The sequence below is a fragment of the Nelumbo nucifera genome, chromosome 7 (genome assembly GCF_055504915.1).
Source record: "Nelumbo nucifera cultivar China Antique chromosome 7, China Antique-T2T, whole genome shotgun sequence".
Lineage (NCBI taxonomy): Eukaryota > Viridiplantae > Streptophyta > Magnoliopsida > Proteales > Nelumbonaceae > Nelumbo > Nelumbo nucifera.
In genome coordinates, this window is record NC_142655.1 from 46822353 (window position 1) to 46844500 (window position 22148).

At 39.2% G+C, this 22148-nt stretch overlaps 1 protein-coding gene across 1 annotated transcript; it reads right to left on the reverse strand.

The window, feature by feature from the left end:
* Positions 1-18914: 18914 nt before the first annotated feature.
* On the reverse strand, positions 18915-20536 carry LOC109115571 (polygalacturonase inhibitor-like). The gene has a single exon (XM_019199796.2). The coding sequence runs from the start codon at positions 20219-20221 to the stop codon at positions 19208-19210; it is 1014 nt and encodes a 337-aa protein (XP_019055341.1). The 5' UTR covers positions 20222-20536; the 3' UTR covers positions 18915-19207.
* Positions 20537-22148: the final 1612 nt, after the last annotated feature.

Consider the following 22148-nt stretch of genomic DNA (forward strand, 5'->3'; position numbering starts at 1 on the left):
GAAGGTAGGGGTGGATTCTGATATAAAGGAGTTGGGGGTTTCGTTTGTATCCAGATGTGTTTGCTGCCATGATCACTCAGAGGAAAATATCAACCATTTGTTGGTGCATAGCTGCCTAGGTAGGAAAGTTTGGCTTTTCTTTAGCAGATTGTTTGGGCCCCCTTTCAGGGGTAATGAGAGTATTAAGGAGTTTCCCTCCATTTGGTTTTTATCAACCTCAGAAAAAACCAATGGACTGTTACAGTAGGGCTGATTGCCTGTTTTGTAGTCTAGGAAATCTGGAAAGAAAGAAATAGGCGCAGAATGGAAAATAAATTCAAATGCTCTAATATGGTGATTTGGGTGATAGTGCGATGGATTCATGAAGTCTCCTCCCTATAAATCTCACCCACAAGGTGAGTTTTACTCAACAACTCTCCTTATAGGGTTTGGGGTTGCGGATTCACCCAATTAAGGGTAGGTACATCAAGGTGGTGCATTTATCGGTAGTTTCAGAGGGTTACTTTAAATTGAATGTTGATGGTGCTTCTAGAGGAAATCCTGGCCCATGTGGTGGAGGGGGTATCACTAGAGATGGAATAAATGGTTTTATTAGTGCTTTCTCTAACACTGATGGTTTGGACTCCAATTTAGTTGCAGAGGCTATGGCTTTGCTGGATGGCTTACACCTGGTAGTTGAACTTAACTTAGATAAGATTATGGTGGAATCAAACTCCAAACTTCTGATTGGTGTTATCAATGGTACTTGTACAGCCCCTTGGAAGCTTTGGTTTTGGTTGTCTTAGGTACATGAGCTTAGAAATAGATTGGATTTCTTTTGTGTTCATATTTACAAAGAGGCTAACGAACCAATGGATGCTCTTGCAAAGCTTGGTTACTTAGAGTCTCAGAAATATGTTTATGATTGCATAGATAATCTTCCTTCACATGTACAAAACTTGATTACAACAGATGGTCTAGGTCTTTCTTTTTTTGAGAATTCATTGATTCTAGGTTGCCTAGACCCTTTATGTTTATATGAGCCAAGCTTCCTTTGTATAGAGCAAGGGGTAAGGCTTCACGTCCCCCCCTCCAAGGATTTCTTCATATCAATAAATTTCGGTGGCCACCCCTCCACCGGGAGTAAATTTTGGGGCTTTACAAAAAAAAAGATATATATTAACTAATAATTGTTAATTAATAATTAAATAACTATTTGTTAATATTAATGAATTAACTAATTGTTTAACTATATAATTAAATAATAAAATATTAATAATTAATAATTAAATATTAATAAAATAAAAGTTATTGATTAAATAACATTTAATTAATTTATTTACTAAATCATGATTAGGTAGGGATGGCAATTTCCCACATTCCTACCGAGTACTCGACATCAAGCTAGGGATGGGGATTGCTTTGGGGAGGTGGGGACAGGGATGGCGATTAATAGACAACTTTTATCTCCAATATGGAACAGGGTCGGTGATGGGGAGTTATTTCAAAATCAAGGTCAGGGACAGGGAATATGATCCCTTCCTTGAATCCACCTCGTTGCGATTCTTACGATTAGGGATACAAGCTAGGCTTAGTAGTAGGGGTGGAAACGATTGAGCTATTCACAAGCTATTGAGCTCAGTTCATGAAAAGCTTGATTTAGCTTAGTCAAAATCAAGCTTCGAGCCAAGCTCAAGCCCAGTATATAGGCTTGTTTGCTAATCGAGCTCAACTCATGAGGCTGACCAATGATTTACATACATATATGTTTCATAATATTTTTATTTTTTATATTTGATAATAAATGATTTTTATAATTCTTAAATGTTTGTATGTAAAATAAAAAATAATTTTATATGTATGGTTTTTATTTTTATAAAAAGCTTGGCTCACATTTGAGCTCAAACATATGAGCTTTTGAGATGAACCGAATTCAGGCCCAAATCTCTACCTTTAATATATAAATTTTATGTAAATATATGTAGAAGTGTAAAAATATAATCCATATATTGTATAATATATGAATCTATATAATAAATTTATTATGTTATATTTATATTAATTTATTATATATAAATGTTGAAAATAAATATTTTTTTTTGTTTTTTTGATGTTCCATTCAATGCTTTTTGAGCCTTTTCGGCATGGTTTTCAAAACCAGACCGGACAGTTAGACCCACTTATATTAGTATTTATAACTCATAAATAATATATTATTAATAATATGTATAATAATATATATATCATTATTTATAAACTTATAATATATATATATATATATATATATGCTTCAAGGGGCTACACAACGGGAGGGAGGTACCATATCCCCCAACCCTAGTGGCAACGGAATTTGATCCTAGGTCTTTGCTACAATGACTAGAGATCCTACCAACTAAGCCACCACCAAACCAAGAATCAAATAAATCAAACTAAATTTTCTTATTTAGTTTAGTCCGATTTGGTTTTCATTTTGGTAACCAAATTTTAGTACCCCTAGCTTTCATTGCTTGTGGCATGACATTTGCTTTTTGAGATGAAAAATGAAACACCAAATATTCTATGACTTATGCCTTTGGTTGTAGTGTGTTTGTTGTCTCTATGTTATTAGTGAATAAAGGTCAATGGGGATGGTTGGTCATCGGTGTTATAGACTGAACATTAGATTTTGGTCACTATGACCTGAATAAGATAATGTCATAACACAAAAAGGTTTCACTAAGAGGGGAGAAGAGAAGAAATCTGACTATTGGGTCAAGTTTGAATCGGTTGAGAACTAGGTGGAACCGGTTCCAAACCGATAATGAACCCATGTGGCTGATGTGTAGATCAATGTTTGGGTTCCATGCCATACAAAGAGAGCCAACTGGGCAGCATGTTAAAAGGTTAAGTGAGAACATAAACTTAATGGGCCTAAAGCCCAATTCGAAATGGGTTAATTAGATTAATTAAATAGGATATGAGGATAAGTCTTATCCACTTAAAGAATCCAAATCCAAATAAAGATTTGGATGAGGAAACTCCTAATTTGATTAGGATTAAATTGATCTTAAACTACAGATAAGATAAGGGATTATCCTTATCACTTAAAGAGTCTAGATCCAAATAAAGATTTGGATTAGGAAACTCCTAATCAGATTAGGAGGTTGTCTCTTTAAGGCTATAAATAAGAGAGCAGGCCGGACATGTAAGATATACCAGACAAGACATAACAAATTGCAGAGTTCTTCCCTGTTCTTGCCACCCCTACCCAATTCGATCTCCACTTCTGGGAGTGATCATGAATTGTTCTTGATATTGCTTCTTGGTAGAAGAAGTAATCTGAAGTCATGCTCACCAGCCCTCTACTCCATTCTTGCTGAAGAGTCGTCCTATTGATCCTGCTTTACCTCACAATGTGTCATCTTCAGTGGAAGTAGGTTTTGGTTTTCTCCTTGGGCGTGAACACCTTCATTGGGAGTTACTACTGCTACTCTGTTGGTATATCCCACTCCTCTTTTTTGGTTTCAGATCTGGTCCGGTTTGGTTAAAGATTGACCATTGAAGATGCAGTTTTCTAAAATAGGGAATGCGATTCCCAAATGGGAGAGAGAGAAATTTTTGAAATTTTGCCCAACCTTCCTCTAGGGTTTGGCCATTCATATGATGGATTTCTCATCCCTTCAGGTGAAGCATTAAGAGTTGCATCAACTACTTGATGAAATGCATTGCCATGATGCTAATGATGCGGAAACAAATTAATGGAAAGCTTGATGATGCATTAAATACCAAGGTTTGATGGGAGGGAAGCCAAATGATGGAGGTAGAAGGTTCCTTAGTTCTCATGAATGTTAGGGTTAGGGTTTATAGATAGCTAGAGGCAAGGCGGATGGGGGCATCACTCTATTCTCAATTTTTTCAATTTGGCTTAAATGAGTCATTTTAAATACATTTTTTAGCAACTAGTTTTAATATATATTCTGGCTTCTTTGTGTAGAGTATATAGCTGCAAGTTAAAAACCAAGATATAAATGGATGGCAATTGATAATATTATTAATTTATTAATATGCTTATTAATTAATCGTTGTATTTATTGATTAATAATATTATAGTTAATAATACAAAAATATTCAATTTCTTGGTAAATTAACACAAATTAAAAAAAAGAAAACATTCTAATTAATGGATAAAAATTTCAACTATTTTTAAAACTAATTCATCAAAATTTTTAAATTTAGAAATTAATTAATTAATAAAGAATAAAATTATATTTAGTATTATAGTTTTCAGAAATTTTAAATGTTAAAATTAATAACTTAATAAAAATAAAATTATATTTAGCATTATAATTTAAAATTAATTAAAACTTTAATTACTAAAAATAAGTAAATTTTCAGGTTTTTAACATTAGAAATGTAATAGTTTGAAAATTATTATTTTACAATACAATTAATGAAAAGTAAAAATTTTATAATGGATTGTTAGAAACATAAGAAAAATTATTATATTACTAGATTATTTTTAGATTGATTAGTTAAAATTTTAAGGTTAAGCAATAAAAACCTTAAAACCCATTTAAATTCCATTTTCAAATTACTAAGTTAATAAAAATTAAAAATTAATTTGTAAAACATAAAAGTATTAGAATTAATTGAGAAAAATGATGGAAAATGAATAGAATTAATATAATATTTGAATTACTTTTAAGATTAAATAAAAAATTATTATTTGAAAATTAATAAGCAAAAATTGTATATTTAAATTTATTATCTTAAAATCCATTTCAAAATAATTAAAATCATTAAAATTCTAAATTAACTAATTAATTAAAGAAATTTTAAATTATTTTAAAATAAAATTCATTTAAGTGTGTGCATCATACAAATCTTGAATAGTATAAATTTGAATAATGAGGTCAAATTTATGTTTCTAGAAAGACATAATACTAGAAGAGCTTTGACCAATCAAACCTCCCACCCCGTGAATTTTAATAAATACCACCTAATTGGTTGCCACTTTTCTGATACTAGCAAATGTGCTTGGGAATCTACTTTTATGATAGTGATTATAGCAATAATGCAAGTCTACATTTTTTATATTTATGTGTATAAAAATAATTCTTATTATACGTATTTTTGTTTAATATGATAAATGTATGATATTAGAGATGTATCCAAATGTTCTGTGTTACATACTTCTGTATTTTTAATTATCTTTCGTATTCTTGTTTTTAAATTTTTATTATTTAGTTATGACATCAAGGGTTGACAAATTTGACCCAAACGATTCAACTATTTATTTGCAACCAAAAAGGAAAAAAAAATCAAAATTTGGGTGGATTTTAAATTTTATACTTTATTTCCATCATCAATAAAAACAATTCTTCCTTATCACACATATTTTTATTTAATACATACAATTAATATAAAATATAAGAGATATGTCCAAATGTTTTCTACAAAATTTCTATAATTTTCATAATTTGTTATCTTTTCTGAACTTTTATAATCTAATCCTAACATAGAGTGTTGATAAATTTGACACAAAAGGTTGAACTATTGACTCACCACCAAATAGAAAAACACTTTAATTTTTTGGCCACTTTTAAATTTTGTATTTTATTTCCAACACCAATTAAAACAATTATTATTTATCACACTTATTTTTCTGTAATATGATTAATATAAAATATTGGAGATGTTCCCAATTTCTTTCTATAATTTTTTTGTGGTTAATATTTTTTGTATTTATTTCTATTTCAAAAGTTTTATTATTTAATTAAGGCATCATGGGTTGACGAATTTGACTCAAACGGTAGAATTGCTTACTCACCACAAGGATAGAAGAAGATTTATATTGTTTTTAGGCTGGTTTATAAAAAAATGGCTTTTATATTGTTAAAGATATTGTACATAGATATAGTTGATAGATTTTACTGGTGAGAAAAAATAGCTTGCATATAGGATTCAACGAGAGAATGGGAGTTCATACCTCAAATATAGGACGTAATGAGAGGGAAATGAATGATTTAAAAGTACTAATTAAAATTACATTTTCCCTCACATTTAGGGAGGGACCAAATTCAGAAATAGGGGCATTTTAGTTAAAAAATGTTCCACATCTCTATCTATATCTATCTATACTAGTATTAAAAGTATGAATGAATGTGTGAACTTTTCTTTAACTTAAATACCCTTATTTTTGAATTTTGTCCATCTCTAATTGTAAGGGCTGAAAATATAATATAGTACTTTTTACCTTATTTAATTCACTCACATTAAACCTTGTAATTAAGGTATTAACTCCCATTCTCTTTCATTAATAGTCCTATATTTTAAGGTATTTCTTACTAACAAATTCTACTAATTAAGTTATATCCAATACTTTTAACCAATGTTAAGAGAATTAGACCGGGTATAGAATTGGAAAAGGAAGGTGGTTTCTTGAGACTAGTTCATTGGTGATGGAGCGCAATAGGGCCGGTCGTAGCTATCAACGATCTTGCCTCTGGCTGGAGCAAATGGTGCCTGAAACGGAGGAGAAAGCGAGTAATCTCCGAGGAAGATCCTGATGAGAGTGCTCCGAAGCTTAAGTTAGTATTTTCTCAAAGGCAAGATAAAAAACCAAATGGCGCAAAGTTATCACATACCTGCTTCTTGGGGGGAAGAGAGCCTTTTATAACCACTTCGCGCACTCATTCCCAAGCTCCTGTCAGGTCGGGTATCATTACCTCTGCACTTCTGCCAGTTCGGGTGTCATCACCTCTGCTGGGGCAGACAACCGTCACTGCTCTCTTTGTCGGAGCCGTCTCTATGACTGGAGGTGGCGGTGGCAGGTGGCCGTTGAAGTGCGGCTGTCAAGTGTCAGATCCTTAGTCAGTCAGGTGCGCCGCCTCAGGATATGGACTTTTTTGGTGTCAGGTTAGGTACGGTTTGTTCAATTCGGCGTCCTGGAGCCGAAGTGCTGGAGTGGCGTGCGAGGTGAAGTCTTGAGTTTAGATAGAGGTGTGGCTCGAACTGCCCTGGGGCGGGCCAGTTCGGGTTGTTGCCCTTTGCGCTCCTCGTAAGGCTCATGGTCAAAGGGAGAGTTCGGGCTCCTTTTGGGGAGCTCGGACCGCTGGTTCCTCCTCTCGGAGCTCGCACCTTGAGCGTACTACCGTGCCGAGTTGTTGCCTCTACCACGTGTTGAGTGGTCACGAGGTCGGACCAATTCTTCCTTCATCAAGTAGGCGATCATAGTTAGCTCTGCCACGGTTCTCAGCAAGAAGCTTGAACTGCTTGATGAAGTGTGACTGGAAGTTGAGCAGAGCCTCCTTTACCTTTGCCAAGTAGGCGATCATAGTTAGCTCGCGTGCTTCGTATTCGCCCGTAACCTGGTAGACCACAAGCTGGAATCATTGCAGATAACTATGTGTTTCTTTCTTACCTTTTGCGCTAAGGCCAGCCCGGCTATCAATGCCTCATACTCCGCCTCATTGTTGGATGCCGCGAACTCAAAGTGTAGCGTGTATTCCAATTTCATGCCACCCGGGCCGTGCAGAACTATTCCAGCCCCGCTGCCCTATTTGTTCGAGGAGCCATCTACGTGAAGGATGCAGGGCTCCTCATCCCAGTTCGCGTTTGACCTAACTAGGAGAGATGCCACCCTAGCTGCTACCTCACGGGGTTTGGACTCTATTGGCCTGGGAGCTCTGGGCTCACCCGAACTGGGGATCTCGGGCTCAACCGGCCTAGGGACTTCGAGGTTGAACGTGCACTTAGCGATAAAATCTGCTAAGACTTGGGCCTTAATAGCAGTTTGTGTCTTATACTGGAGGTCGTACTCGCTGAGCTCGATGGCCCACTTCGTCAGCCGACCGGAAACCTCGGGCTTGAGTAAGACATGCCTCAGAGGTTTGTCAGTTAAGACGATGACAGTGTGAGCCTGGAAATATGGGCGGAGTTTCCGAGCTGCAATTATCAGTGCTTATGCCAGCTTTTTTATCTGCGGGTATCTCGTCTCTACTTCTTTTATTAGTATTGAACTGACCTCCTCGTCGCTTGCCGAGAGGTACAATTCTAAGACCTCAGCCTCCTCGGGCCTGGTTAAGATCGGCACACTAGCGAGGTAGTTTTTTAGCTCACCGAACGCGAGCTGGCAGTCTCGGGTCCATCCAAACCCTTTGCCTTTGATTGCTTTAAAGAAAGGCATGCAGCGGTCTGCCGACTTGGACATGAAGCGGCTCAGAGCGGCTATGTGGCCATTTAGCCTCTCAACCTCTTTTACTTTTTGGGGTGGTCTCATATCTAGGATGGCCTTTACCTTATCCGGGTTGGCCTCAATACCGCACCGGTTGACGATGTACCCTAGGAACTTACCCGAGGTGACTCCGAATGCACACTTGTTTGGGTTCAGTTTCATGCTAAATTGACGTAGAATTTGGAAGACAAAATCTAAGTCTTGTATTAATTCATGTGAAAACGGTGTCTTGACGACCATGTCATCTACATAACATTCTATCTTCGTGCCAATTAAGGGCTAAAACAGCTTATTCACAAGTCTTCGGAAGGTCGCCCTTTCATTCTTCAGTCCGAAGGGCATGACCTTGTAGCAGTACAGGCCGAACTCGATTATGAAGGTGGTTTATTCCTCATCGGACTGGTCCATCCTGATTTGGTTGTAGCCCGAGTAGGCATCCAAGAAGCTTAGCAACTCATGTCCCGAGGTCGCGTCCACTAGGTGGTCAATTCTGGGGAGGGGGAAGCAATCTTTCAGGCAAGCTCGGTTCAGGTCGGTGTAGTCGACGCACATGCGCCACTTGTCGTTTGCCTTTTTTACCAGCATTGGGTTGGTTACCCAGCTCGGGTAATGAACTTCCCTTATGTGTTGCGAGGAGCTTTTTGACCTCTTCGTCGACCACCCTCCAGCGCTCTGGGGCTAAGTTGCGTTTCTTCTGTCTAATGGGTCTGACTACAGGGTCAGTATTAAGTTTGTGAGTTATAAGGATGGGGTCAATACCGGGCATATCAGTCGCGGACAATGCAAAAATATCTAAATTTTGAAGTAAGAAACTCACTAGTTCAGTTCGTAGAGGTTCTTAGATGGAAGCACCGATCTGTAGTGTCCGAGCCAGGTCTGCAGCTGAAGTTGGGATTGCGACCGTTTCTTCTGTGGGCGAAGCTCATTCTTCGCCTTGCTCCGTAAGCCGCTCCAGTTCGAGGTCATTGGCCACCTTGGTTTTTCCCTTCAGGGAGGAAACATAGCACTTGCGGGACTCAAGGTGGTCGCCTCGCGCTACCCCCACACCGAAGTCTGTAGGAAACTTCATTGCCAAGTAGTAGGTGGAGACCATTGCTCGTAGGACATGAGTGATTGGCCACCCTATTATGGCATTGTATGGGGAGGGGGTCGCGACCACTAGGAAATCGTGGTTGAGTCTGACCGCACGGGGCCATGTGCCGACTTCCACAGGTACTGTTATTTTCCCGAGGGGCCTGACTTCCTCTCTGCTGAAGCCCACTAGAGGAGTGTTTGCAGGCTTCAACTCGCTTCTCTGCAACTGAAGCTGGTCAAACGCCGAATTGAAGAGAATGTCCGCCGAGCTGCCTAAATCAACAAGTACATGCCTGACTTCGAAGTCGCTGATCCTTAGTTTTATGACAAGCGCATCATCGTGAGGGTAGTGGACCCCTCGTGCATTGTCTTCCGTGAAGAAAATTGGTTCTTCCGTCTTCGGCCTCTTCGGAGGGTTCTGTTCTTCTCGGGCAACTTCGTGAACTGACGCTCGGGCCGCTACTGAAGTATAACCCGCTACCACCGAACCTCCCACTATCATGTGGATGGTTCCCCGAACTGGCCTCTCTTCCGGAGGCTATCTTTGCGATTGTTCGGCCGGCCTGCTGCTGGACTCGAGGGCATCCCTACCGTGCTCCCCTTGCCAACCTGTCTTATTATTATTATTATTATTATTATTATTATGCTGTACAAAATTTCTCAAGTACCCGCGACGAATGAGTCCCTCTATCTCGTCCCGAAGATTATTACAATGTTCGGTACCATGACCGCGATCTCTATGGAAACTGCAGTACAATTGTTTGTTCCTCTCGTTTGGGTTCCCTTTTTGGCAAGGTGGCCATTTTATGTACGGGGCATCTTTGATCGTCATCAAGATCTCGGCTCGCCTCACGTTTAAGGGTGTGTAGTCCGTCCGAACTGCTAAGGGAGCTTGGAACGACTGGCTCAGCTTTGTCTCCCGGGCTGGATCTTTCCTTCTTCTGTCATCTGGGTTGGAGGGCTCGCCTTCCCTCTTCCTTTTATCGATCCCGCTTTCGGTCCTTTGGTTGATCTCCTCCTCTGTTCTCATGAATTTATCCATGAGCTTGAGGAATTCAGATACAGTCGCGGGCTGGCTAGCTACCATGTGCCACTTGAACTCCTTGTGTGTCACTCCTCTCTTGGCCGCCGCGAGCTGCACCACGGGGTCCAGTCGCGGTATCTGCAAGCACGCATCATTGAACCGCTTGATGTAGCCCCGGATGGACTCTACAGTCACGGGTTTCCTCGGTTCTGGGGCACTGCTTGCTGGTAACGAAGTGTGCGGTGAAGACCTACACGAACTGGGTCTAGCTTCTTATTGACCCGGGGGCCAAGTTCCTGTACCAGGTGCGGGCCACCCCCCTGAAGGTGGTAGTGAAGGCCACGCACATGCATGATTCACTGGCCCTTGCCTGGTACATTTGGGACTGGAAGGCATCGACGTGGTCGTTGGGGTCGAAGGACCCATCATACTTGTCTAAAGGGGGGAGTTTGAAATCTCTAGGCATGGGGACTGCAAGGAGTTCTGATGAGAGGGGGGAAGGGACTGAGAGAATAGGGGCAGCTTTTACCTTGTCCAAGCTTGTCTCTTCTTTACCTCATAGTTCGGGCAGGACGCGGGTGGTAGTTCGGTTACTTCGCCGGCGTCTTCATTGCTGAGTGGGCCTAGTACTGGTGCTGCTAGCCTCTGTTTTCCGAGCTCGATGGGCCCGGATTGTTGGTAGTCCGCCGCTAGGATGTTGAATCGGTTCTCTATGGGCGGGATCTCAGACTTGGAGTGCTGAGGTGTTGACTTGGCGCGCGAGGTTCCCGACCCGCCGACGAGCTACGAGGCGGGGGTTATTTTTCTTTCCCCCCGGCCCGGGGATGAGGCCTGGCTCTTGGGGGGGTTCTGAAGCTGGGAGGCTTCTCCTCGGTGATGGCGTCCGCCCTGAGGGGAGGGCTTAACCGGCTTTGGAGCAGGGTGCCGAGGTGGAAGTTGTGGCAGAGGCAGTTGGGGGAACTGCTGCTGATAGTAATACTGAGAGATGTGGTGCAGTGCTTGGTGCTGCTGGAGCTGATGTTGCTGGAACTGCTGCATTTGGGCTTGCATTGCCCGCATGCACTGCAACAAGTCGTCAAATTGGTTCTGGCTGGTTGCCAGGGGGACAACAGTTGGTTCTGTAAAGGTTGCCTCGATAGGGAGAGGAAGGGGGGCGTTCATGGCGGGAAGGTTCACGGGCGCCACTGTTCGTGACGCATTCAGGCTGGGTTTCCCATCCACCAGAAGGGGGATGGTGAACTGTCTGATGCACACCACGGGAACTTGAAGTTGTTACCCGGTGGCATTCATCTCCGTGCTACGTCCAGGATTGCTGGAAGAAGCCATGAGTGTTGGGGTTTCTTGGAAAAAAAAGAAAGGGGTTATGAGAGTTTTAGAGGGTGGCTTTTAGAAGCTTTCCCATAGACGGCGCCAATTGATGGAGCGCAATCCGGCCGGTTGTAGCTGTCAACGATCTTGCCTCTGGCTGGAGCAAAAGGTGCTTGAAACGGAGGAGAAAGCGAGTAATCTCCAGGGAAGAACCCGATGAGAGTGCTCCGAAGCTCAAGTTAGTATTTGTTCATTGGCAAGATAAAAAACCAGATGGCGCAAAGTTATCACATACCTGCTTCTTGGGGGGGAGAGAACCTTTTATAACCACTTCGCGCACTCACTCCCAAGCTCCTGTCAAGTCGGGTATCATTACCTTTGCACTTCTACCAGTTCGGGTGTCATCACCTCTACTGGGGCAGACAACCGCCACTGCTCTCTTTGTCGGAGCCGTCTCTGTGAGTGGAGGTGGCGGTGGCAGGTGGCCGTTGAAGTGTGGCTGTCAAGTGTCAGATCCTAAGTCAGTCAGGTGCGCCGCCTCAGGATACGGACTCCTTTGGTGTCAGGTCAGGTACGGTTTGTTCAGTTCGGCGTCCTGGAGCCGAAGTGCTGGAGTGGTGTGCGAGGTGAAGTTTTGAGTTCGGATAGAGGTGTGGCCCGAACTGCCCTGGGGCAGGCCAGTTCGGGTTGTTGCCCATTGCGCTCCTCATAAGGCTTGGGGTCAAAGGGAGAGTTCGGGCTCCTTTTGGGGAGCTCGAACTGCTGGTTCCTCCTCTCGGAGCTCGCACCTTGAGCGTTCTGCCGTGCCGAGCTGTTGCCTCTGCCACGTGTTGAGTGGTCACGAGGTCGGGCCAAATCTTCCTTCATCAATTGGGTCTTTGGTTAAATCAACCGGTCATCAAGTTTCACTAGGTTTTTAGCAATTTCTAGTTCTTAAAGTATGACAAAATTGGCTAGGGCCCTATGTCACTGTTTAACCGATTTGACAAGTTGTATGGTTTTGTTTCCTAAACACTACTTTTAACAATATAAAACCCTTTTTTTTTAATTTCCCCAAAAATGAAATCAGTCATCTATCTATGTGGTGGGTAATCAATTCAACCATCTAGGCCAAATGGATAAACCCATGATGTAATAGTTAAATAATAATTTTTAAAAAGAAATAAATACAAAAAGATAAAAAAAGTGTAGAAAAAATTGGGCACATCTCTAATATTTTATATTGAGCATATTAAATAAAAATAAGTATAATAAACAAGAATCCATAAATCTACATCTTGATCTTGAAGCCAACATTTAACTATTTGCTCATTCATGTGGGAAGCATGAAGAGCTAAGCCATTGATGTTGTGGCGAATGTTATAACTAGGATATTCAATATAGCTAAAGTTTCATATGTGTTATGTCCTTTTGATCAATAGACAACTTAAGCATCGATGCCTTTATTCTCAATTGAAAAGAATGCTATAGAAATACCCTGAAATAAAAAAAATATTGCAAAACTTGGTTCTAGATCTCATGAAATAAGGTAGAATTTAGAACAACACTTTACATCTTGATTTTATGGATAAATAAATTTAGAAGATGAAATTCCAATTACATTACTATAGATTCAAATTTTATTTGGAAGTAGGGGTATAAATAGATCGAATTTGAATCGAATTAGGCAATATCCGAATTCGAATCCGATTAAAAGATTTGATATCTGATGAATATTGAAAATTAATGTCCAAATTTGAATTTGATTAAATATTCAAATATTCGATTTGATTCGAATTTAACCAATTAATGATTTTAGGTAATTAATAAATATATAAAATAAATACTTTATTTGTAAAAGTATATAAATATATAAATTATTTATATAATTTAATTATATATATTTATATAAATTATATAAAATATTTAAATATTTCATATATTTATATATAAGAATTAAATAATAGATTGAATTCAGATATTTATCAAATTGAATTAAGTCATATCTAAATTTAGTTTGAGTACTTAAACGGTATGAATAGGTTGACCAAATTTGATCAATTGTGATATTCGAATTATCCAAATTCGATTCAATTATGTTGAATCTTGAATTTGAAATCGGATTTTCAAATACCATTGACACCCTTATTTGGAAGAGTTCTATTTGAAGATGGAAATGGAATACAAAATTTAAATACTGACCAAAATATGCAATTACTTTCTTGTTTGGTGGCGAGTTAACAATTCAACTTTCAAATTTTGTTTCAGTCTCTAGCCTTTCTACTTCACATCGCCAATTTGTTTCACTATTGTAATCTATTTCTATACCTAAGAATGTCCAAGAGGCTCTTACCTCACCCGAGTGGCGGCAGGCAATGGAAGAGGAACTCTCTGCCCTTTAGCATACTCAAACGTGGGAGCTCACTACTCTTCCTCCCGGTAAGCATGTTGTGGGTTGTAAATGGGTGCATACTATTAAATATTTGTCGGATGGTAGTGTGAAGTGTCTGAAGGCCAGACTTGTTGCTAAAGGTTATTCACAATTGTAAGGGGTGGACTATATGGACACCTTCTCTCTAGCGGCTAAGATTGGCTCTCTCCGTGTCTTAATTTTCCTAGCTGTTATATATGGAGCAACTATCTGTGTTTGTTGCTCAAGGGGAGGATGGTAAGGTGTGCAGATTGAAAAAGGAAATTTATGGGTTGAAACAATCGCCTCGTGCTTGGTTTGGAAATTTTAGTGAAGTGGTGAAAAATTTTGGGATGAAACAATGCCAGGTTAGCCACTCAGTGTTCAGCTACGATTCAAAAGCCAAAAAGATTTTACTAATGGTTTATGTGGATGATATTGTTATAACTAGCAGTGAAAAATTGGAGATTAATAAACTAGTCTTTCTACAAAACCATTTTCTAACAAAAGATCTTGGGACGTTGAAGTATTTCTTGGGTATAGAAGTTGCCAGATCAAAACAAGGTGTAAACCTTTGTCAAAGAAAATATGTTCTTGATCTGTTGGATGAAACAGGACTGTTAGGTACAAAACCGGCTGAAGCTCCCATGGAGCCAAATGCTAAGTTGAGCAGTGATACAGGGGAAATATTTGATGATTCTGGAAGATACAAACGGTTAGTGGGGAAGCTAAACTATTTGACTATCATAAGACCAAACATCTCCTTTGCAGTTAGTGTGGTGAGCCAATTTATGCAGAACCCTCGGATACCTCACAGGGATGCAATTCTTAGAATTGTAAGGTACCTGAAGGGAGCTCTAAGCCGTGGGTTATTGTACAAACCAGGAGGAAGACTTAAGGTAATTGGGTATACAGATGCAGATTGGGAAGGCTTAGTGTCGGATAGAAGATCAACTACAAGTTACTACACATTTCTTGGAAGAAATCTTGTGACATGGAAGAGTAAGAAGTAGACGATTGTGGCAAGGAGCAGTGCTGAAGTCGAACATAGAGCCATGACACACAATACATGTGTATTAGGATGGCTGAGGAATCTCCTACAAGAAATTGGGTTCTCCATGGACAGACCTATGAAATTGTACTATGACAATCGAGCTACACTCCATATCTCATCTAACCCTATTTTTCATGAGAGAACAAAGTACATAAAGATTAATTGTCACTTTGTGAGGGAGAAGGTCCTTACTGGGGAGATAAGCACAGAACATGTGGGCTCAGGTGATCAATGGGCAGATTTGTTTACAAAAGGTTTAAACTCAGGGAGAGTGAACTATATATGTAATAAGGTGGGATTATATGACATATATTCTCCAAGTTGAGGGTGTTAGAGCTAGCCAAATAAGGGTATTATTAGTCATTTTATTTCTTTTAAATTATTTGCTTTTGTGGCAGATTTAATAGAGACTTTTTGTCCCATACTTAAGTAGGGGTAGTTTAGTCTTTATACAACTAATTAGAGGCTAATGTAAAATATGGTCGACTGATACAGTTTACCCATCAGAATCGACTGTTCTTCTTCTTCCTTGTTCTTCTTCTTCTTCCTCCCTTCTCTCTACTAGTTCGAACTCCTTAGCACAAATGTTAAACAGGTAGGATTTCAACTTGTGCAGAAACAACATCAAGATCAAGTAATACATACTCTTCTTCATCCTCCACATGGTAATCTTGCTTGGGAAATGATTCCATTGTTATCTTTTCAGTTTTGGATTCTAAGCTAGTAGAAGAATGCAAACAACCTAAAACTAATAAGACTTCTACCTTAAAATGCAAACAACCCAAAAGGATTATACATGGTTGAATTTGGGAAGATAGGAAAGGTAGAGTCTCCAGTTATACCCAAAAGAGAGAGAGATAGAGTGAGATTACCTATTGATGTTGATGTCCTTGATGCTATCTAGTGGTGAGAGGTCAACGTCGAATATGAGAGAGAGAGATCGCGCAAGAGAAAATGACTGAAAGAGAGCAAGAAGAGAATGAGAAAAAGAGAGGGAGAGGGAGAGAAAGAGAAAGAGAGAGATTACCTATTGGTACTGGTGTGCTTGGATGCCGTCTGGTGGTGATGAGAGGCCGACGTTGACTGTGAGAGAGAGATCGCACGAGAGAGAAAGATTAAAATATAGTTGGAAGAGAACAAGAAAAGGGAAAAAAAGAGGAGGAGAAAAATCCCTAATTTGTGCCACGACTTTTAGTGGCAGTCGATGTATTCTATAGTGGCAATTTTAAATGACTGCCACTAAAGAATATTATTTCTAGCGGTAGCCAGCCTTTAGCCACCTTCTAAACTGCCGCTAATTTTCATTTTTCCTGTAGTGTTGTCTCCAAGTACTTGATCATTAAGCAATTAGATGTTCAGAATGCTTTCTTGCATGACACTCTTGAAGAGCATGCTTGTTTTGCAATAACCACCTGGGTTTATAGATGCATAATTCTCTATGTCTACCATCAAAAGTTGCCACTATATGGCTTGTAATAAGCCCCACAATCTTCTTATCACAAGCTCAGTTCCTTCTTGTTGCTTCTAAAGTGGATTTGTCTCTAGTTATCTGTATCTCTAGCACAACTGTGATGTACTCCCTCATTTATGTTGATGATACTATACTTACGGGGTCTAATTCATCTATGATTTCTTCTATGATATCTAGCATGGATAACGCCAAGCCTTCTACACCAACGGTGACCCCTATGAAGCTCCAAAAATTTGATGTGATTCTCTTTCTGCTTCTGATTCTTCTTTCTATCATAATATACTTATGGGGTCTAATTCATCTACGATTTCTTCTATGATAGCTCACATGGAAGCTAACTTTGAAGTCAAAGATATGGGTTCTCTTAATTACTTCCTTGATAATGAAGCTCATAGAGACTCTCATGACTTGTTTCTTTCCCAACATAAGTACACTCTTTATTCATTCCATCATGCAAAGACGGATAGTGCCAACCCTTCTACCCTAATGGAGACCCCTATGAAGCTCAAAAATTTGATGTGATCCTCTTTTTACTTTTGATTCTTCTCTCTATCATAGTATCACGGGAGTGTTGCAGTGTCTTACCTTCACATAACCTGATATTGCATTTACTGCAAACAAGGTGTGTCAATTTCTTCACTTTAGCTCCTAGTATAGTGCATTGTTATTCTATGGAAAGAATCCTATGTTATCTTAAGAACACCATCTCTCATGCACTCCTACCATATCCATCTCTTATGGACATCTTTAAGCATACACAGATGTCAATTGGGCTAGCTGCCCTCATGGAGGTTCCTGATCCTCTAAGAAATAGCCATTGTATTGGTCCAACACCAAGTCAGAATGCCATAGCATTTTACTCATTATTCTCAAATTGTTGCATTGAAGTCCAAGGTGACACGCCCTCCCTGTCCACTTGCTAAGGTCTAATAGCATTGCTGATGTGTTAGCTATACCACCCCATCAATATATGAAATTGGGAGTTGTAGTCAACTTAATCCAAGGTTTTAAAAACCGATCTAGAAATTGAACCACTTTGATCACCAGTTTTTAGGTTAGTGGTTCAACTATCCAAGTTGAACGATTCAGGCAATTTGGCCTTTGGATAGTAAATTTAGTATATTAGCGCTCTATCTGCTTTTATGAGAAAAGAGAGCTAGAGCTAGGTGGTTGTTGGCTGAGAGAAGTAAAAAGAAAGGAAAGAAAGGAAAGAAAGAAAAAGAAGAAGAAAGAGATGATGGTTCACCTATAATGGCAATGGTGACCATGACGATGAACTTTCTCTCATCTCAAATCTTAGATCTAGGATCTCATTTCTTTCTTTTTTTAATCTCAAATTTGAGATTTGAGATCCTCACCTCTCTCTCACACACACACACACTCTCTCTCTCTGATCTCAGATCTGAAATAGTGTCTCAATCCATCTCCCATCTCTTTATCTCTTTTTCTTCTCTATTAATAATCTTAAAAAATAAAAAATAAATATTTTTTTATTAATCTATAAACTGTTGCCTGGATCAAATAGTTTAGTGGTTCGACTGTCTAGGTCAACGGTTCTCTAACCAATTCAATGGCTTTTTTTTTTTTTTTTTCAAAAAAGCAGGCCACTTTAAAAATGGACCCAAATACACAACCGGTTCCCAAGTTAAATGGTTCGACCATTAGATTTGGTCTGGTTTTTAAAACAATGACTTAAACTCTATCCGCTCCTTTAGATTAATTTATCTTGTACTTCATTTGTATTTTTTTATCTTGTATATCAAATCCCAATTGTATATGTGAGCTTCACAATGAACCAAAAACTTTTGCTTTCATTCAAATAGTCTGTCTTTGACGAACTACATATCCCATTTATTAGGGTAAATTGCAAAACCTCCCCTATACTTTTTGTCAATTGTGGTTTTGTACTGTAAGTTATACCAATAGCACTATCTTTGAACTTTTTGACATTGCTGCATCTACATCCCTTTCCATTATTTTAAGTTGACAAAAACGGGCAAAATTACTAAAATACCCAACTTTAATCGTTTGAATGGTAAATTGGCTTCTAAATTTGCCCTTTCCTATTACATTAACAAAAAAATTCATAAAATTTGTTCTTTCTACAGTTTCTATATAGTTTGTGGAATTATATATTTTTTGAATTTTTTATGAATTTTATGTATCTTATACATTTTCTAATTTTTTATTGAAAATATATTATATATATATTTTTTTGAAAATGTGTCTTTTTTTGTTAGTATAATTTTTAAATTTTTTATCAATTTTTTTGTCTCCTACAATTTTTATTTTATGTTTTGAGAAAATATTGAATGTGGTGGATATATAGAAAGCAAGCAGGTGGATTGAGGTTGTACAGAAACTTTTCAGGGCATTTTGGCTAGTATAAAACCACATGTTTTCATCTAGGGGCAATCTTGACATTTAAAAATGTTGAATTAATGGAGGTTGTATAGAAAAGTTCAAGGGGAAGACAGTATTATTAGCAGGGTACTGAATAGCAACTGTGAGAAAGTACGGGAGAGTTTTCAATAATTTATCCAAAAGGAATTCTTTAGCAGAGAATTCCTTCACTAATGAGTAATGAATAGATCACACAATTTATCCAAAAGGAATTCCATCCGAAAGCTGAAATCTCAGTTTCCAGGCCATGGCCGACAGGCCGTGGATGGAGATTCAAACTCCAGCGAAGACTACTTGCACTTGGGGAGAGGCGGACCACACAAACACTTGTTATTTTTGAAGGAGTTGGGCCGGAACTGCTGCAGTTTTCCACCGATTGGAATCTCTCCACACAACTGATTATAACTCAAATCCAACTTTGCCAATAGCAATTCTGTCATCTGCTTTGGAATACTCCCTCGAATTCTGTTGTGTGACAAATCCAATTCCGTCACCCTGTTGGGAAACCTCACATTGGACAGATCGAAATCCAGCTGATTATATGACAAATCGTACGCCCATGCGTTATCGTTCTCCATTAATATCGTGGACGCGTCGCCTATGAGCTTGTTGTGTGACAAGAAGAGAGTGTCGAACTTCAGTCCGGCTAAAGATTTCGGGATTGTACCTGAAAGACGGTTGTGGGAAAGGTCAATCCCTGAGATGTTTTTCAGTTGCCCTAAGGATTCAGGTATAACTCCGGTGAGTTTATTTACATCGAGTTTAAGATAAACCAGGTTGGTGAGGTCACCGAGAGAAGCAGGGATTGGACCGGTGAGCTTATTGAAGGCCAAATTAATGGATCCCAAGTTCTTGAGTTGGCCGAGGAATTGGGGGATGGGACCAGACAAAGAGGTCTTAGTGATGGTGAGCACCTGGAGTTTCTGAAGTTTTGTGATGAAGTAGGGGATGGATCCGGTGAGGTTTTTGATGTTACTGAACTCCAGGTAGTCAAGGTGGCTGAGATCGCCAACAGCGGCGGGGATGGAACCAGGGAAGGTGGTGTCGCTTAAAACGAGCCACCTGACGCGGTTGGTTTGGGTGTCACAGGCCACGCTGGGCCAATCGCAGCAGTCTGTTTGGGGATTCCAGAGGGAAAACTGTTGTGGATTTAGGGATTTCTTGAGTGTCAGCAGGACTCTTTGGTCATCTGGGTGGCAGCGAATGGAGAAGGAGAGAGTGAGTGATGGGAGGAAAGATGAGATGCAGAGGAGAAAGGGAATGAGAATAGAGGAGGAGGAAGTAGTCTTAGTAGGAGAAACCATCTCTTGTTCCAGTAGTTCTGAGTAGTTGAGAAATTGTCTGGAGGTATGGAGTAACGGAGGGATGTCTTCTACATTTAAAGAAATTATGCGTGAAGACTGCAGAGGGATGAATGTCTAAATCTCTTGCTTTTCTATCAGGAACTCTATCTCTTTGTTTTTCCTGTGTGCTTGACAACTTGAGCTCTGGTAGACGTAGACTTGTAAAATGTCTACTGATCTGCTTGGTCAAGGCAGCTAAAACTGCTGAATGTGTAAGTCCACGTAAATACAACAAATGCAGTATGCGGAAATGGAAATCTCCGGTCCATAAGTACATAACATGGAGATTGAATATTTGAATGGGGTCTGGCTTTGGATTTGGATAAGAAGCAAATCCAATGTCGTTAGAATTGTTTGAAAGAGTACTGCGGTCAACAACTTCGACAATAACAATTAATTGAGTGGGTCAGCACTCAGCAAGTTGGATCGTTTAGTGTGCTTCATCAATCAAACCCAGAATATAATTCCGCGTAGCAAGCTAGTTGGAATCCCAAAAGTCAGGCGCCCGTGGGAAATTTATAAAATGTACTGTACTACCCGCCCCCATTCGATGCACGGGAAAAGCTGGAATCAAACAATAAAATAGAATGGCATAAACCAATTCACATCATACCATAGTCCATAGTTGTTCTGAATTATAGACAAATTATGTGATTTAATGGCATTTTGTAGTATGGTGTGGATTAGTCTACACCACACTGTTTTGATTTTATGTATTTCATATATATTTATAAATGATAATACATAGTTAATCATATCTAACTTTTGCCTTCTATATGATAAATACATCAATAAATTAATATTAACCAATAAATATTAATTTTTTATAAAACAATAGTAAAATAATTAAATATGATGAATATTTTGAAAAATGCATTAACTCTTACTGGTGGTGGACAATTGCAATGACGGAGAAGCTTCAGCTGGTAGGGTGGGTGGGTGGGTGGGCGGGCAGTGGAGACCTCCAACGGTAATATGAAATAGATAATAGGGTTTCAGAGAGACTTGTGAAGCATGAGATCAAATATAAACCATGGAGGGGATGCATCCACGAGTTTTTGCCATTGACGATATATTGGAGTGTAGACGGGACCAGTCCATGCTATATTGGGGTGTGGCATGTCCCATCCACACCCAACCGAACAAGTCTACATCTCATGGACGGGACCGCAACGGTCCCTTCCACGAAATAAACGTGATGTCGAACACCACCCTAATCAAGAATGCAAATAAATCAAATAATTAATCTTTTTGTTAATTTTCTATTAATTACAATAATCTAATATTTTACTATTAATTAAAGTTATTGGAGTAAATTAACTAATTTAGTGAAGGGATGGAAGATCCATCGTATGGACCATCGAACCCTAGAGGAAGGTTGGGCGAAATTTCAAAAATTTCTTTACTCCCATCCGGGAATCATATTCTTAATTTAGAAAAATGTATTTTCAATGTTCGTTCTTGTAACCAAACCGGACCAAATTTGAAACCAAGATTAGGGAGAGGTATACTTGATACAGAATCCATGCAAAATTGCTCCTACAACGCAGGTGTTCACACCCAAAGAGTGCACCAAATCCTCCATCCACTGAAAATGACATAGCTTAGGATGAGGCAGGATCAGCAGGTAGTTCTTCACCAAGAACCTTTAATTCTTCAACAAGAATCAAATGGGGTAGTGAGCACAGCCTCAAAATTGTTTATTCTAGCAAGAAACAATATCAAGATCAAATCTTGATTAGTTCCAAGAAATGGAGATCGAATAGGGTAGGGCGGCAAGAGCAAGGAGAGAAAGAATTGAAGGCAGAAATAGTCAAACTGAGTTGTCTTTTGTGTTGTATATTTTTCAGATCTGCCTTGCTCTTTATTTATAGCCTCAGAGATGATC

Coding starts and splice junctions, on each gene's coding strand:
- LOC109115571 (XM_019199796.2), bottom strand. CDS start 20,221: ATGGTTTCTCCTACTAAGACTACTTCCTCCTCCTCTATTCTCATTCCC.